The 17,454-nt window shown below is 40.4% G+C and overlaps 1 protein-coding gene across 1 annotated transcript; it reads right to left on the reverse strand.

Moving 5' to 3' along the window:
• Window positions 1–4,439: 4,439 nt before the first annotated feature.
• PLAG1 (PLAG1 zinc finger) lies at window positions 4,440–10,682 on the reverse strand (the record flags this gene model as incomplete). Its single annotated transcript, XM_082479059.1, has 3 exons — window positions 10,518–10,682; window positions 6,297–6,655; window positions 4,440–5,703 (listed from the first exon to the last, which is right to left on the reverse strand). Exons 2-3 carry the CDS (start codon window positions 6,536–6,538, stop codon window positions 4,440–4,442), a joined length of 1,506 nt encoding a protein of 501 aa, XP_082335185.1. The 5' UTR covers window positions 6,539–6,655; window positions 10,518–10,682.
• Between the last annotated feature and the right edge of the window lie 6,772 nt (window positions 10,683–17,454).

Raw genomic sequence — 17,454 nt, forward strand, 5'->3', positions numbered from 1 at the left:
AATCTACTTTTCCCAGTTTTTGTCTAAATTCAAAGGCTTTTAGTAACTATAGTATGTTCTTCACTCCACACCATATAAAAAGCCCACATTTAATTTTAACTAGCAGTCACCTATTTTTATGAACAAGAGCTGGGCTTGTCAGCGTTTAAATTTGCATGTCCAAAATTTTAATTTTGCAAGTGCATATGAATACATTGTGGTGTTGCACAAAGTTCATTAATGACAAATTAAGTCACAGTATAAAAATATATCATACAACTATAGGTCTAGTATAGTCCTTTTTTCTATGGGTAAAAATACATCTGAATGAGACAGGGAGGTTTGTAGCACCATGAGAGGAGTTGTATCCCAAGTTACATTAGCAGCATGATCCAATATAACAATATTGCAGGAGTGTTTCTGAGGAGATAAACATTCACTCTGGTTCAACTGTACCACTGAAGCTTATACTGAAAAGTGTTTACATATGATTAGCAATAGTTCTGTGTCACTTCCAGGGCTAGATAACTGTTATCAAAAGACACTGCCTTCCAACAAAAGTAAGACACCCTTATTGCATAAAAGCTTTGGGACTATCCAAACACATTTTGAACTACTGTGGCATTATTTGTACATTGAGCGTGACGCTAAGTAGGCTGTGGTTCTAATTGTACACTGGGAGAATGCAGGATGGGCAGCTAAGCCTATACGGTTTACTACATACCAGATAAGTACATTTACTTCAGAGGCTTATCTATAGACTGAGAAGAATACAGGATGAGCTGCTAAACCAGTGTATGAGACAGACATAACGAAGGATGCAATCCTGCTCCCCTCAACCTTTACGGATGCAGGATCAGGCCCTACATTAACTTCAGACAGCAGCATAGCGATGATAGGATATGATAAAAAAAAAAAAATCTGTATCAAATACTGCATGTTAAACATTTTTGCCATAGTTTACCATCCAGAACTTCAGAGGACACAGTTTGCAATTGGTGAGGACAAACTCCTAATTTTTTTTTTTGACTGGTATTCAAAATGGCAGTAGAAGACAGTGTACTTTGAAACATGTAAACCTAGTAAAAACCATTGTAAAACCCTTAAGAAAGACACACTGGTTCTGTGCAATATAGCAAATTGATAAGAAAACACTGTAAAAATGTACCTGTTTAAAATTACAATGTCTACCATTTTGTACACAAAGCATTATACCAAAGGCCTACATATATGTAATCTAATGGCACTTGAAACAAATTATAATAAAAGGTTTTATAATAAAAAGCATAACCTGTAAGAAATTTTCTTAAAAGGTTTAGGTTTTTTTTGAAAGTGCTATATCTTGTAATATGTGTAACATAGAGGTTGACCAAGCTTTATTTTAAAAAATATTGGCCTATAATACATGTTTAGCTCACTAGGCAAATGATCCTGAAAATATGTACTCTTAACATTCATTATTAGCTTAATAAAGCAATCAGCTCTGGCTCATGTTTCAGTCAGTATATGGTTTTTAAAAACCGCTACTGCCAAATTAACAATAAATCACTCTATTCCACAATTTACTACTAAATAAAGCACAAGCAACAAGTACACAAAAATATATATATTTTAAAAAAACAAACCTTACTAGAAGTTTAGAAGTTGCACAAAGAGCGGTGCACAATCAGCCAGCCCTCCGCCCTCCCCCCTCCCGCTGATAATCCATCTGAAATCGAGAAAACAGGGTTTAAAAACTGACGGTTTAGTAGTGGCCAATATTGACTCTGCCTAAGTGATATCAAAAAGCACTCCGGTGGTGGTAGTATTGCTTACAGTGTCAGTCTGCTTCCACGTTACCATACATCCTAGTTCAGTGGCAAACACATTCGGTGCAGCCACCCACTGAAACCCTGACTGAATGAGGTTCAATATCTTGTCTGAGGTCCCTATTTCTCAAGTGAAATGTATGTCTAACTCCAAAGTGAAATGTCAATCCCTTTTCAGGAAGCTAAGGCACGAACAAAGTAGTAAGGATTCTGGCTACATGCTAAGAAACGGGTGTTGGCAAGGTGTCTGTTGGGTTCTGCTTTTTTAATGAATTCTAATCAGCAACTAAGACTGATAAACAGTCGCTATTAATTGGGAATTTGTGTGCCAGAGGCTGCCCAGGACGGGCAGCACTGCCCTGCCACGCTGCTGGGCTGGCTGCAGGAAGCTGAGCGCTTGCAATTTTCCTCTGCTGCAGGAGGAGTTGCAGGCACTCGGCTCCACGCGGGACATAATCCACTGGAGGAATTAAGTCCATTTATCTTCATCTCAGATTGACTTAAAGGATTGAGAACAAACCCAAGTTCTTCCTACATGTGTTATGGTTGCTGATTTAAACTAAAGTTACATTTGGTTGCATTCACCTTGTGCTCTGTTCATCTGTGTTTTTCTTTCCTTTAGAAAGGTGAAGAGAAAAAAAGCAATATTGAACAAATCATTCAACTAAAGATGTAAGTAAGCGAGCAATCTGTTTCACAGAAACCAGAGGAAGCAGTCATGAAGCAGAGCTAAAAGCCCACTTTGAGACAACGTGCTCCTAAACCCAAAATCTAGGAGTAGTTTGCAAAATTTCAAAAGGTATTTTCCTTATTAATACATCCTTATTTTAATGCCTTTGGAACACAAACACATTTATAAAAATGTTATCTTTCAGTAATAAAATTTAAATACACATATGTATAAAATAGTAAAACTACACCTGCATATTGCTCCTAGAATTAAAAAAAAAAAAGTAGGAGCTACTGATAAAACATCCGGAGCGTGAGCTCCTTAAACGGGAGCAACTTTTGTTTCTGTGAAGTATATTTAGTTTAACCACTTAAAACCTTGTATGGATCCTCATTATTGTTTGAGAGATACTAATGTACTTGTTTTCTATTTTTTAATTCCTTGTACAAAAATGACAAGGAAAAGAATGTTATTGTTGAATTACAGCAAATCTAGTTTGCTTTCATGCATCACAAGGTTGGTTGTTTTTGTTTTGTTTGTTTTTTTTTTTTTTTTTTCCTCTTTTGGTTATTAGGGGTTGGGGAATAGAATATATTGCATTAGGTAAAAGTGGTGTAAGCAATATGCTTTTACTTCACTCCTAAGAGTCCTGTCTTTAAATCTTGGCAATGGGCAAAAAGTCCCTAACCAAGTACCCAGGTGTAGAAAGTGTGATTAACATCTAACTTGTTGCTTAGGAGGACATAACACACCATGTAACACAAATGAGAAAAATCATTGCATTAAAAAAAAAAAAAAAAACAAAAACAAAACCAAAAAACAAAACCAAAAAAATGGTATTTGCAAATTTACATTCACTCTCTGACTGCACACTAGTTTTGAACTGAAAATAGATACACACTTTCTGGCTGGACTTGATCCACCCTTTGGCGGTGGCAGCTGGGAGAAGACTGATGCCTACAAATGTGAATACACTATTGGAAGATTCCTATGCAGTACTCTTTCTATGCTACTAAAGAGAAAAAACAGCAAGATAAGAATAAAAAAAAAAAACCAAACCTGCGACAAAATATTCTGCATTACTACGGTACAACACTTTTCTATTTCAAGATCAGCCATTAATTTTGCCTGTTTCCCTCTACCAGAGTCATGAAAGCACAACACAGTTCCAAATTCAACTTGAAACATTTGTCATTTAGGCAAGCAGAGATTCTCTGTTGAAATTCTGTTCATTCATGATTTTAGAGAATTAAACTAATTTTTTTTCTTCCATTATCCATAACAGGCCACAAAAATTTAAGCCAGAAAATGGCAAAATTCTTAACACCTTTTATAATGACTTCAATACAAGTCAAAATGCTATATATGTACATGTGTATATAAGGACTTTAATATATACACACACAAGTTTTCAGAAAAAAATGAATTCTATATTTATTTAAAAAAATTAGATTTGTCATTATAGAACAGATCAAATGTGTCACCATTGGGAAGAGGATTTGTTTGGAAATGGACTGGACAATTTTTTTCCCAAATCTTCAGGAATCTTACATATTTTAATGGGATTCTTTGCAAATATAAAATATTTTAAAAGGTAAAAGTGGTAGTTCTACCACTGACATCAATAAAATGGAATAGCTGGTATAATTGAAAAAGTTTTAAAAAAGGGATGATTGTTGAGAGTTTGCTTGGGTTGACCTTCTACCGAACATTTTAAATGTGTCAATTGGCAGTGAAAATGAAAACAATACAACGAGACTGGTTTAAAAAAAAAAAAAAACAACAAAAAAAACAGTAAACACAGCTGAGAATAAACACTTTCAAACATTTTTAAAAAGTTAATTTAAATTTCTTACTGGCTTCATGAGATTGGTACTGTACAAAAGCAGAGAATTTATAATGTCTTATAGTAGGCACTAAGTTAAAAATGGTCACCTAAGGCATTTCTACAAATAGACAGTAACAAGCCAGCTTTGTACATCCTATTGGAAAGCTTGATGAAATCGCGGTAGGGTGGTGGTTGTGCTTAGACTGCTTGTGAAGGCTGCTGACAACGAGTGCAGTGACCCAAGACCTATACTATTGCTAGGATCTTGTGGATCCTGGGTGTGTGGTGGAAGTTGAGGCATAGAAGAATGTGCCTCCTCTTGTGTATAACTCATTCCGAGGTTTCCCACTGAAACAGAAGGATTATAGGGAGGGCCATTTACAGGTATGAAGTTGAACAGCTGAGAAAAGTCCAATGATGGGGTGTTTAGAGGTTCACTAATAGGAACGGAGCCCTTGGAAAGGGAAACCTCCCCAGACCCATCATCTAACGTCCCTACTTGTGGATCCAGCCCTAGTTTTGATGAAGATGCTTGAGAATCCTGGGATGAAGAAGGCATACCACTTTGCAACTCCATTAAGTAACTTTCGATTTCCCCTTTCAATGGCTGTTCTTTTTCAGGCATAGAAATTGCGTATGAGGTAGTACCGAGTGGATATTTCAATGATAGCTGGTGAGAAGGGTGGACAGACTCCATGTCTATTGGACAAGGCATTCCCAATGGCAACGATGTGGCAACCATTTGGTGTGCAGACGCAGAACTCTGCATGGACTGAATCTGAGTGTTGTAGAGATTTAATTGCAAAGTGTTTGTAAATGGCTTTGATGTCAGTTCACTGGAAGGTAAAGACATCACTGGAAGCAGCTCATCCTTAATAGGCACAGAAACATTGCAGGTAAAGGGATCTAGAAGGTCCATTGGCTCTGTTTTGACCTTCAAAAGTTCTTGGTTGTGACTTTTCTTCATGTGGCGCGTGAGGTGATCCTTCCGCCCAAATCTCTGTGCACAGTACTGACAGAGGAAGTCCTTTCTTCCAGTGTGCACTACCATGTGTCTACGGACATCCTTTCGAGTGTAGAACCGACGATCACAGTGTTCACACTGGTGTTTTTTCTCCTTCACTCCACCCGATGACTTGCCTGCATGAGTTTTTAGGTGCTCCAGCAGCACTCCTGTGCTTTCAAAAGTCTGCAAACATACCTTACAGGTGAGGTCACCGCTTGTTGCAGCATGCAAAGCCAGGTGACGTTTGAACCCAAGCTTGGTATTGTAGTTCTTTCCACATTCTTCACACTTAAAGGCCTCTTTGTTGGGATTGTGTGTATGTAGGTGATTCTTTAGGTGATCTTTTCGGTGAAACATTTTCTCACAATAATTACACTTGTGGGTTTTCTCAGGAGAATGAGTAGCCATATGCCTTTAAACACAGATATATTCTGTAAGTAATTATTTTGATCAAAGAACACACGTGCTCATTTTTTAATGGCAGCTAAATACTACACTAAGGGCTGCTTTGCAACAGAACCTTTTAACTGAAAGCATGACACTACAAAGACAGTTTGACAAACTTAAATATAGCAAAACGCGAGCCATTTCTCTTAAATCAACACTTTAGTTTTGGTGGGTTTTAGCTACTGTAACAGGGGTATATAGGCAAGTATGAAAGTACTCATGTAAAAGTCCATAGCCAAAAAATTTTCAGTCCATACTCTTTTTCTTGTGACAATTCCTTATACAAATGAAAATTCTATGCTCATTAAAAAAAAAAAAAAAAACAACAAACAAACAAACAGAAAACAAAAGCAGAAAACAAATTAAGAAACAAAATCAAAGACATTAGCTTGCAAACTTAGGTAATTTAGAATTCTAGAAACAATCCAATGGCTACTTTAATTAACACATCCTCTCTGCAATCAGCTGAAGGCGTACACAAATATATACTTTTACACGGCTTAACACGGCCAACATAAAATAGATAATATAATCTGAAAGATAAATAGAGTTTAATACCTTAGTAATTTGTACTTAGAAACAAAGGCCTTGGTGCAGTCTTGTTGTGTGCACTTGTAGGGCCTCTCTCCTGTGTGAGAGTATGAGTGAACCTTTAATTTCTCAACACTGTTAAAGGCCTTGTCACACAGTTGGCAAGGAAAGTTTTTTCTTGGTTTGGTTTCACCACGCTTACGTTTCCCTGAAGGGACTTTCTGGGTATCTCTTACTTCTGACAAATCACCAGGAATGACAGTGGCCATCGCAGCCTAAACCAGGCCTTCTTGTTGGACACTTGGGAATTGCCCAACTCCACTAAATGATTTAGCTTTAGATGGCTTCTCAAGTTTCATGTGGTCGTAAAAGAAAGCAAAAGGGGACTGGAAAAAAAAAATAAGAAACAACTAGTTTGTAACTAAACTTAGATTTTGAAGTTTACTTGCTATGTGATGCTTCTGAATAAAACTTAAAAATAAAACTAGGTTCAGCTGGTCTAATGTAATACCTGCAGGTTTCTTTACACTATTTGCTGCAACTCTTAAAATGCATTGCTCAGGATGAACAGATCCACATATGCCCTGAAATCACACCTCACAACCTTCCCCTCAGGCACTGATGGAAAACAGCAAAGTTTCTGTCAGCTTATGGGAGGCATCAGGCAAAGAGCCTACCTACCCAGACAGCTTTTGGCAGCTTCAGATTTCAAAGGAATTAAAGCTGCGCCTGTGGTGTTTGCACAGACATACGCACACACACATGCACACACACACGCACACAGCTATCAAAGTGAAAAATCTCTTAAGCCTCTAAATGTTCGAAAACCTGCGCAAAAAGCAGCAGTACCCATAATGACAGTCTGAGGGAGCAAAGCTCATGTTCTCGGGTGTACCTCCTCACTGTAATCACTGCACATCTATGCATCTACTCTAGTAAAATGTACACATTGCCAATGATTGCTAACACCAGGTGAAATTCTCCTGTAAACTTACCCTCTGCTAACGGAGACTTGATGTATTAACACCAGAAATCCCATGGATTAGGGATAGTTTAGATAGATTCAGATTTTATCAGCCCAGCACTGGAGATCCCCACCCTCCTCATGCTATCCTACAAGACGTAGGGGCTGTAAGTGTTCAGATTTAGGCTAGCTCAGGATGGAGGCTTAGTCCTGCTGGGGCATTGTAAACCATGAATTAAACCAGAGTCTTTCAGCTAAAGGAGGTGTGTGACACTCGTGTCTGACTTGCGGGCAAACAGCTTTAAATTCATCATCTGGTAATGTATAGTAGCAACTGGGCGCCTGCCATTACAAGGCACTCAACAGCCCTCCTTTGTCAGGGGTAGCTGACAGGTTTTTTTCATCATCAGTGCACAATTGCTACTATAGATACCAAAATCCAGTGCTACCCATTGCGGGAAGGGTCAATTGTGAGGTCTGCGGCAGCGGGGGCGAGGAGGAAGGCAGCAGGAGTACGGTGCTCAACACAAGCATTTGGCAGGGCTGGAAAGCCCCAAAATTTGGCCTTTCTCTCAAAAGCAGCAATTCTCCCCCTGGCCCCGGTGTCGTAGCTCGCAGCTGCTGTCCACTCTGGCCTCTGCTGGGGCAGCTGTGTGAGAGGCGGCTGGGCCAGGCGGCACCGAGGCCGGGGGCAGTGGCCGGGCTGGGGGCTCGGCAGCCGACCGCCCCCACAGCCGCCAGCAGCAGGGCAGGGGAAGCCAGCAGCTGCTGGGACAGGTGGAGCTGGGCAGCCGGGAGCCGGGCAGGGAGCACCAGGCTGCAGCTGCTCCAACCTAACGCCACCTCCCCGATCAACAAAACGGACTCTTCCCCGCTGGCAGCGAGGGGAGGCTGGATAACTTGGAGGCGGCCTGGGCCCAGTCTCAGCTGTCCTCTCTCCCCTACTGAGGCTCAGCAGAGACGGGGGGGAGACAACAGCTCCAGGGGGGAGCAGAGAGCAGCGCCCAGGTGCGATGGGGGCAAAACTAAATGGTCCTTGGAAGAGCCCCAGCGCAGCCCTGGGAGAAAGCGAGGAGGAAGGAGAGCTTGTGTTTTACTCAGTACGTGGCAGGACAGGAGGGCTGGAGAGGCAGAGAGGGGGAGAAGGAGATGCACCTCTTTAATGTCTGCATTTTATGAAATCTTCAGACTGAGATCTCCATTTGAAATGTGTACACAGAGTACAGTCTTGTTCTATGCCTCTTCCTCCCTCCTCCCCATTACTTTTCCCTTGTCTTCACAAGAGGAGAGAAGGACTGGCACACCAAGATGGAAATCTGCTGCCTTTCAACCCTAAAGTCCTTAAATGGCAGGTTAAACTATGCTACCTTCTTTAAGCAAGAATGGTTGTAGGACCACCTTTACTCCCCCAAATTTTATATGGAACCACTAACCTCCTTAAAGATAGAAGAGGTGTTTCTTTAAGGACAGAAGAGGTGTTTCTTTAAGGACTTTTACGATTTCACATTTGTCTCGGACTCATTCCCACTCATGGGATGAAGCCTGGAGACATCAGTTCCATGAGTGGGAACATGCACAGGTCTTCAAAGTATCAGCTTAATTTTATTTTCTTTCTCATAATCACCTATCTAGTTCATAAATGAAAAAATGAAACAGTTGTTTGGAGACTTGAGAGCAATAATTTTCTGCAATAAAAGTAAATGAAGACCAGTTCCAAAGACTTCAATGAAGCCACCAATGTAATCAAAAGGAGGATCTGATTCACATCAAAGTTGTGATGTATTTGTGGACTGAAAGATTTTTGCAATATACACCTTAATCAGAATCTGGTAATAAAATTAATTTTGCTTTCCTGTAAATGAACACACTGGTCTTCTATGCATATTGGCCTGAATATAGATTTAAATCTTGTTTTAGTCTAATCTCTCCTGACAAATTAAGTTGGAGGAGGGGGAGGGGAAAGAAAAAAAATCCAACCTGATCACACTTACACAGGGTATATCTATACCATACAGGCACCTATATGAGACCTGCCACACAGAGCTGACAGTGCAGCAGCTGTGGCCCTCACTGTGTCACCTACAGTCTCAACATGGTAAGAAAAGCTTTTTGCCTCCCTGCCAAATCCACACCTAGTCTGAGAGAGGGCAGGCAGAATTAGTGGCAAAGGGCAAGGGAAGCGCCTCCACAGACTGCTGCCGTGGAGTGGGGTTAATTTGGCCATGCTGGGGGTCCAGGGCTCAGCAGCAAGTGGTCTCTGTGACCAGCCATGGACAAGGGAAGCAGGCACAGGTGGCAGGATGCAGGGAGGGAGGGTGAGCTGCTGCAGGGAGGAACAACAGAGAGAACTAGCATGGGGCTGTGGGGCCAGGGAGGTGCAGGGAGTGCTGCATAGGGGTTGGGAATATCTAAGGACACAAGGGGTGAGCTGGTAACGCTGGGGGCAGGTGGGGAGGAACTGAACATGCATCAAGCTGGGGAGATGCAGGATATTAGGTCATGCAGAAGGGTGATATGCAGGGTCTTATGTGAGGCCAAAAGCAGTGTTTGTTGTGGAACAGCATATGAGGCTTAACTGTTAAATTAACAACTCTGACAACTTCTCACTCCTTTTCTCAATGCAAAGATCACATAACAGGCTGAAGGCCATCCTATAGTCAGGCCAATATAACATTATTGTTACCTTCTCCAAAACTTCCGGTAACCTAGTTGCTGTACCCGAAGTAACCCAGAACATTCACACGGATGAAGAATTCAGTTTTTTTTCCTCTATGATCAAAACTAATTAAGCTGACTTTGAACTGTGTTTAAGGGTCCTTAAAAATGCATCATTAGAACAAATATAGTGTGGATCCAATCTTTGACAATGACAGTGTTTTATTAAAAAACATGTACGCACTATTATCTCAGTACCATTTCCCAACAGATGAAGCAATTGAGAACTTCAGTATTGATCTCTGAATAGCAAATAAGCACTTTCATTTTTTCTTGTGGATATATAGACTGAGCAATGGAGATAAAACTTAAAAAACCACTGATCCTCAAATATTACACTTTTCAAAGACCAGCTGAAAGAATTATTATGAGTAATATTGCCTGTTTGTGTCTCAACATATTATCACTTAAAATCCTCATTCTTACTGGTGCTTTCACAACTGCAGGATAAATGATTATATGCAGTATCAAATATAACAAACACATTACACAAAAACTCATATATAATACTATTTTTAAAGAAGCATATACTTAAAGCAGAATTAAAGCAGCCTCTGTTCAATGCACACCTGATGTTTGCCCACTAAAGTCCTCAGATTTTGGTCTTAACCAGTTCCGCTGACTCTTCTTGGAGGAAACCAGAATCCAGTACTTCCCATTTTTACTGGTCTGAAAAACAAAAGGAAGAACGGACTAGACTCCAGCGAAACTAGTATATTCAGAAAGGCTGGGATGCAGCAAGACCCGGGGTTGGAAAAAATCAAAAAGAAAAAGTTAAAAGGGATAGATCCAACCCATGCACAGAACATTATGCGCTGTTATTATAAACTGTAGGAATCAGTCGTTCTTGCATTATCAGCAGCAATTACACACTTCAATTTGCAGTATACTTACATCATTTCAACTAACGCTATGCTGGACAGTAGCACATAAAGAGATGAAATTAGACAAAAGCAAAGAGTTTTCAATAAAGTTAAAAACAAAACAAAATCCACAGACCACAAATAATTTCGAAATAGTAGCAAAACATGTCAAATGCTGGGCCCAGACTTGAGTTTCTTACTCAGAAAGGACTGAATAAGACAAGATTTCTGGATTAGGCCCAACTTTACTAGAACCTAATGCCTTCATTCTGCTTAATTATACAGGAAATAGCAGCTTAAAAGGTGACCTGCAAAGGAAAATAAAATTAATTTTAAAAAAATAATAAAGCCTCTTAATGATGTACATGCTACAGGTAAATCCCAATAGAAGGCAAGTCTAGGTGTGCCTGAGCAAATCCAGAGGGCCTTTCTGGAATTTCCCTTATATCTCCCTTTTCCCTGCCACCATCCTTTTGTAAATTTGCAGCGTGTCTTCCTTTTCTTGCTAGAAGGCCTCCTGGATGACACAGGCATACATGGAAAACATGTTCAATGCCTCATTGTAACGAGGAGGTTCATCCCCTCCAACTCTTCCGGATATGTAAGGGCGAAGCCCTATACAGTGCACATACCCCACGTGGCATAGCAGACCGAAGGTATTTGGCAGGAGCCCCAGAGTAATGTAATATTTCCCCACACACAAACCATTTTCCCTTCTCACTTCCCATTCACTCCAGTAAAGTATTCTTCCTTTCAGTACCGCATTCAGCTTTGCACAGCCCCAGCCTCCTCTGCTGGTGAGCATGGATGTGAGCAAACCAGCATCCTTGAACACCTATTAAAGGCAAAAGTGCTTCAGAACAACTGGCTGAAGCTCTGTGGTAGCTGATGAGCATTTGTTTGCAGCTTTGTACATACAGGCAGGAGACAGAAACAGCTCCAGTACCCAAAGAAAAAGTGAAAGCTTTGTTTTCAACTAATGAGCAAGAGAGGGGGCACAACCCTCACCTCCTCTTTTGGAGGTCTCCAAATCACCTTGTTTCAGGGAGAAAATGCTGATGACTCCTCACTCCCTCTCCCAGCAAGACCCGTATAAATCAGTTACCCTGCAATGCCTATCTCAACATCTTCCACTATCGCAGCAGAAAGGAAGAGCTTCATTATCCAGATGTTTCTACTAACGTAGCTCACAATAAGTAGACAACGTTTAAGACAGCCACATAAATGCAATGGACTAAGTCCATGAGGACTTAGTCTCTCCATCATTGGTATTTAAAGACTATTTCCAGTTCAGAAAAAAGAAAACAAATTCTATCTAAAATATTACAAAGTCCTCTCAACAGTATTCAAAATTTTCTCTTAAATGCTTATGGTAATCAATTCTCACCACACATCTAAAGCCACTCTAGCAAAAAGCAGATGCCCTCAGAGACAGGCCATTACAGGCACCGAAAGACTATTGTATCAGGGTAAACTGGAACAAGTAAATAAGCAAGATAAACACCAAATGTAATTAAAACGCTGAAGAGGAAGAAGAAGGAAGGTCGGGTACTCTTATTCATTACCTTATGAATACAGCAAAATCACAACGCAGTGGATCCAGAGGAGGGCAATGCTATACCTACAATTAGCTCGGATCTCGACTTTTACAAGACCATAATTAAGCAAGGAGCTTAACACAAAAGGGGGTAAGTTTGTACAAATAATGAACACATCTGCTACATTTGACAGGATTAAGCGAAAACAGAAAAAAAAAATTCCTATGCTTTGTGACAATAGGTCAGCTATTGGATAAAAGACTTTCTTACACACACAATATAACTGTTGTCCATGACAGTGATTTTTAAACTACCTTCCTCAGAAAATTTTGGTGCTAGAAAATCTCTGAGGCAGAATACTGGACAAAGATGTACCATTCTTCTTGTAACTACTTATAGTTATAGTGTGATTAAGTTTTCTTCTCAACTAGGCGAGTTAGGAACAATTTTTAATAACAAAGCTCAAATTATTCTCCCCATGAAATAAAGTATCACACTGCAAAAAGCGTTGTCACACATACATGCCCAAAACCCATTTGGGAATTAGTAGCAAAACATGACTTCTATAATTTGTCAGATTATAATTCTTAGAATTTATCAGATCTTCCAGTATTCATGAGGCACTAATTTTGCTAACTCTCCAAACACCCTGATAATTCCAGGTTAGACAATATTTTAATTTCTATCATCTAAAGAGTCAAAGAAAGAAAAAAAGCCCCCAAAGCCTAAATTAAATCATTTATTCCTGTTTTCAACATTTAAAGAGAGTAACACACTTTTTTCCAAAACTCACAGTTCATCTTTAAAAATCTGAAAAATAGTTGCACTTGAAAATGTTTTAAAATATGATTTGAAATATAAACTAAAAGGATAATGAAGACATTACACGAATACAACCAATAATCCTCCTCCTAACTTGCATTTCTTACTTTTCTTAAGAGCGTCCAAGCACAGCAATGGAAAACACCAGTTTCATGGTTATTTTCTTTTAAAATAAGAGAGTGATAATGAGAACACAGCATTGAGAACACAGTATCTCTGTTACACCTTGTATACAGAACAGTGAATCTAGCTTCAATCCTTGAAATTAATCAGTTTTAAAACAGAGGAAGGGTCCTAGAAACATTAGAGTCATGATAATGGTAGAACTGATTAAGGCTTTAACAGTATTACAGAGTAATCCTGGGTTTTAAATATTTCTTTAAGGAAACAAAATGAAAAGTGGTTACTTACCTTATGGAAACTGTAATTCTTTAAGAAGTGCTGTCCACACAAATCCCAGGTGAGCATGTACTCACATGAACAGGATCAAGTTCTCTGAAGACAGTAAGGTCCATCCAGGCTGTGCCCGTGACCCCTCCTAACTGCTACCGGCAGCGGCACAAGGTAAAGGGCTCCCGGGCTGTGGCATGCACATCATCACACCACCTAATGCTATCTGCAGCAATGGCAGCTCCCAGCTCTGCTCTTCACTCATACTGTGGGGCAAGAGCCATTACGTGTGCCACTGACATCAATGTGCTGCTTTGGGAAATGGCAGACTCCCTCTTCAGTGACTGCTGTAGCCCTGCTGTTCGCAAACCTGTGCCCCCATCTCAGGGTTTTAGATGCTGATGTGAAGTAGCTGGCAAGGTTTGCTGTGACTGATGAGAGGAAGCAAGGCCATGAGAGAGAAATACGTGGGCAAGAGTTGATGTCCTAGCTGGGAGCGTGGTCTGAGGATGGGAAAGCTGAAACACAGGCTGGCATCCTGGTTTGGGAAGAAGGAGGATGAACATGTCCAGCCCAAGGAAGCCAGAAACTGCTGCTGCTCAGGGTGGTAATGGAGCAAACTAAGCTCAGGATGCTCCAGTCTAACCTCTCAGGTTTGTCACCAGTCAGGACTCCTTCAGAGCAAAGGACAAGAGATCTCTTGTGGTCCCTCGGTGGAGAAGGTGCCTGGAAGAGCCACAATTACTATAGCAGAAGTAACCATTTTTCTTCTTTTCTTTATCAGGCGACTAATAGTCACCTGACTAAAAAAAGTACTGACAGAGGAAACCTGGTCTGCCTGAGCAGTCAGGGATAGCTGGGGGAGCTGAGCTGGAGGAAGCATTGGCAAGAGACAGTCAACGTAGCCACTTACTGTGGCTCAAAGAGCCAAAGTGACAGTCAGCACCTCCATTACAGAGTGGCAGAACTGAACTACAAATCTCACCACATCTGGCCCTCTCAACCAGGGCTGTTAAAATTGAACAAATGTTGCCAGAGCTCCTGAAGATGCCTGGGTTAAGGCAATCAAAGAAAGAGCACCACTTCACCTCCTCCTGCTTTCTTCGTGCTTACACACAAGCCCCTCACTAGGCAGTTCAGTTTGTGGAGGTGCAGATTTAACCCTCCTTCTTTCAGACATGTCTGCTGGGATGGTTCTTGGAACAGGCTGAGGGCATAAGTGGCAACGTGCCTGCACTGCTCCAGGACAGCATGCTGGGACCTGCAGCCCTGCAAGGTTCAGACATCCTTCCTGGATCATCAAGGATCAACGTGCCTACTGCACACTTGCACTGACCTCAGAGGAAGCGATAGGTCTGACTGACTTTGTAGAAAAATGTTTCCATCGATGGAAACAGTCAACATTTCCTAATGTTTCCATCAATGGAAACAGTCAAGCAGGTAAGAAAAATCTATGCTTAACTGGCAAAGATGTTCAAATATTGATGACTTTAGGGGTGCCTTTCTCCTCGTTGAATTAAAATCAGCCTTCTGACTGATGCAGGGGTCTACATCACGGTTTGATCTTGGCAGGCCATCTGATCTGCATTTATTTGAACGGCCTGTCACTATTTAAAGGAGATAGCCAGTGACTCTTGTTCACCTTTGATGCCCGCATTCACAAGGAAAATCCTGTCTTTGCTAGGAAGATGCTGATTCTTCCACATTTGTTCTTGGCCAGACAGGGCTGGAGGGGGAAGGGGACAACTCTCTGTGGCCTGAGTTCTCCTACAGCTGGAAATTCAAGCTGAGGCTTCAGTGCTGGAGGACAAGAAGGAGGACGAATGGGCATTGCTAGAGTGAGACTGTTAACCAGAAGGTGGGTTTGACCAGGGAGCCTGCCTATGCCAGGATCAGATTGCGCCTGCACTTTCACAAAGTAATACTTCATTTAATTTTCTGTCAGTTTTATTGTGTAATTTGAAAGAGATTTGAACAGCAAGCAACATGTATGCACATGTTTCTCCCCTAACCAAAGAAGACATCCGGCACGACTGTCTATAAACACGGCACTGCCAAATGACAGGAGGGACAGATCTCAAGTCCCTCCAGCCACTGTGACATTTCGTATGGCAGGCAGTGAGAAGAATATAGCCAACAGGTACACTACCTGACAGCAGCCAGGAATTGTCTAGGGTTTTACAGCTCGTGTTCTCTCACAAGCTGACGGACAGATGCAAAAAGACAAAGGGGTCCACACTGAAGCCCCAGGGGAGATGAGACAGCATTGAGAGGTGGGTGAAGCCCTTTGGCCTTTTGCGTTATTGGACAACAGTTATTGGGAATAACCATTCAAAGATGTAGGTGCTGGCTCTACTGTACAGCAGTGTTTCACGTAAGGGGAGCACGCGCACATATGCAAACTAATCACAAAAGAACAGATAGTTTGGGGTTGTTTTTGTTTTTTTAAATATATACAAGGTTGTATTTATCTTATCTTGAACTTCAGGACTTCTCTTTATAGCAGGCAGCTGAGTTCAGAGAAATCCTTCTCCATGGATTCAAGCTCTAGCCTACAGTATAGAGGGGTGGCCAAGGGAATGTGGTAGGACAGCAGCAAGAGCACACACAGGCTGCAGGAAGACACAACCAAATCCAAGCACGCAGCAGGAGAACTGCCAGTGAAAGCTGCTTCAGGAAAATAGAATGATGTGGGCAAAACAGTGAAAATATCTATCCAGCAATCTTAGGTATAAACATAAGAATGACTTAGAGATAAAAACACATAAGACTTTACCCCTCGGGGAAACAGCCTAACATCTAGAACATAATGAAATAACATAAGCACTGAAACAAACCAGGCAACCATTGTAGTCTACTGTTAGTGACACCACTTACTAATATCTACTGTGTCCAGAACAATGATTATGCTGCAAAGAATATTATACAGAAGGTAGAAAACTACAAGAATGAAGATATTTCATAAATTCAAAATTTTAACAGTCTTTGGGTTTTTTTTTTGTTTGTTTGTTTGGTTTTTTGTTTTTGTTTTTTTTTTTTTTAAAACATCCACAAAACAGAGAAACTTACTGAAATTGCATAAAGTTGAGTAGGAAAACCCCATGATCCTTTCAAACTAGTGTGAAATATGGGTAGCAAGGGGAACAAATGCTCTAAAATGATTAAACCTATTCCTTTTCTTCTGAGCAGTAAATACACAGATTCCACCAGTAAACATCCATTGAATATACATACCTTTTATTAATTAATAAAGCAAGCATTTGGAGGAAAAAAAAAAACTAGGCTGCGGTGGGACAGCAGTCATCATACAAAAATAAGTATTTATATAGATTTGACTATTAAATACAAGATGTTTTTTTCAGGATCATAAGACTATCTGCAATTCTTGAAATCTGTACTACAGTCATGAAATTTGGACAATCAGCTTTTTAATTTTAGAAAATAACTCATAATATGCTACACTAGAAATAATATTACATAACCTTTTTCAGAATATAGAAGAAAAACTATCATGCCTGCCTTTTTTTTTCTTTTTAAGTTTCTGGAAAAGTAGAACATAAACTTACCAATGTTTATTTTATGATGACCTAATAGTCTAATTTAAAGGAAAAAAAAATCACAATACTATCCAGCATCTCTTTGTGGGCTCTTATTGTTTCAAATTACTTAGGTCCACTTAAAATCTTGAGAGCTCCGTTTTGGTTACTAAATGTTCCAAAGGATTCCTGATTACATACTAAATTAAAGGAAACAAGAGCTGCCTAGAGTTAACCATCTGATGATTGTGGTTTTATGGGGCTTTTTAAGAATCTCTATGGCACTGCATAGATGTTTTTCTAAAAACTTCTGAGAGGCTGTGATACATATAACGATACTGTTAATTACTGTTAGAA

The sequence above is a fragment of the Vanellus vanellus genome (assembly GCF_965231255.1).
Source record: "Vanellus vanellus genome assembly, chromosome: 2".
Lineage (NCBI taxonomy): Eukaryota > Metazoa > Chordata > Aves > Charadriiformes > Charadriidae > Vanellus > Vanellus vanellus.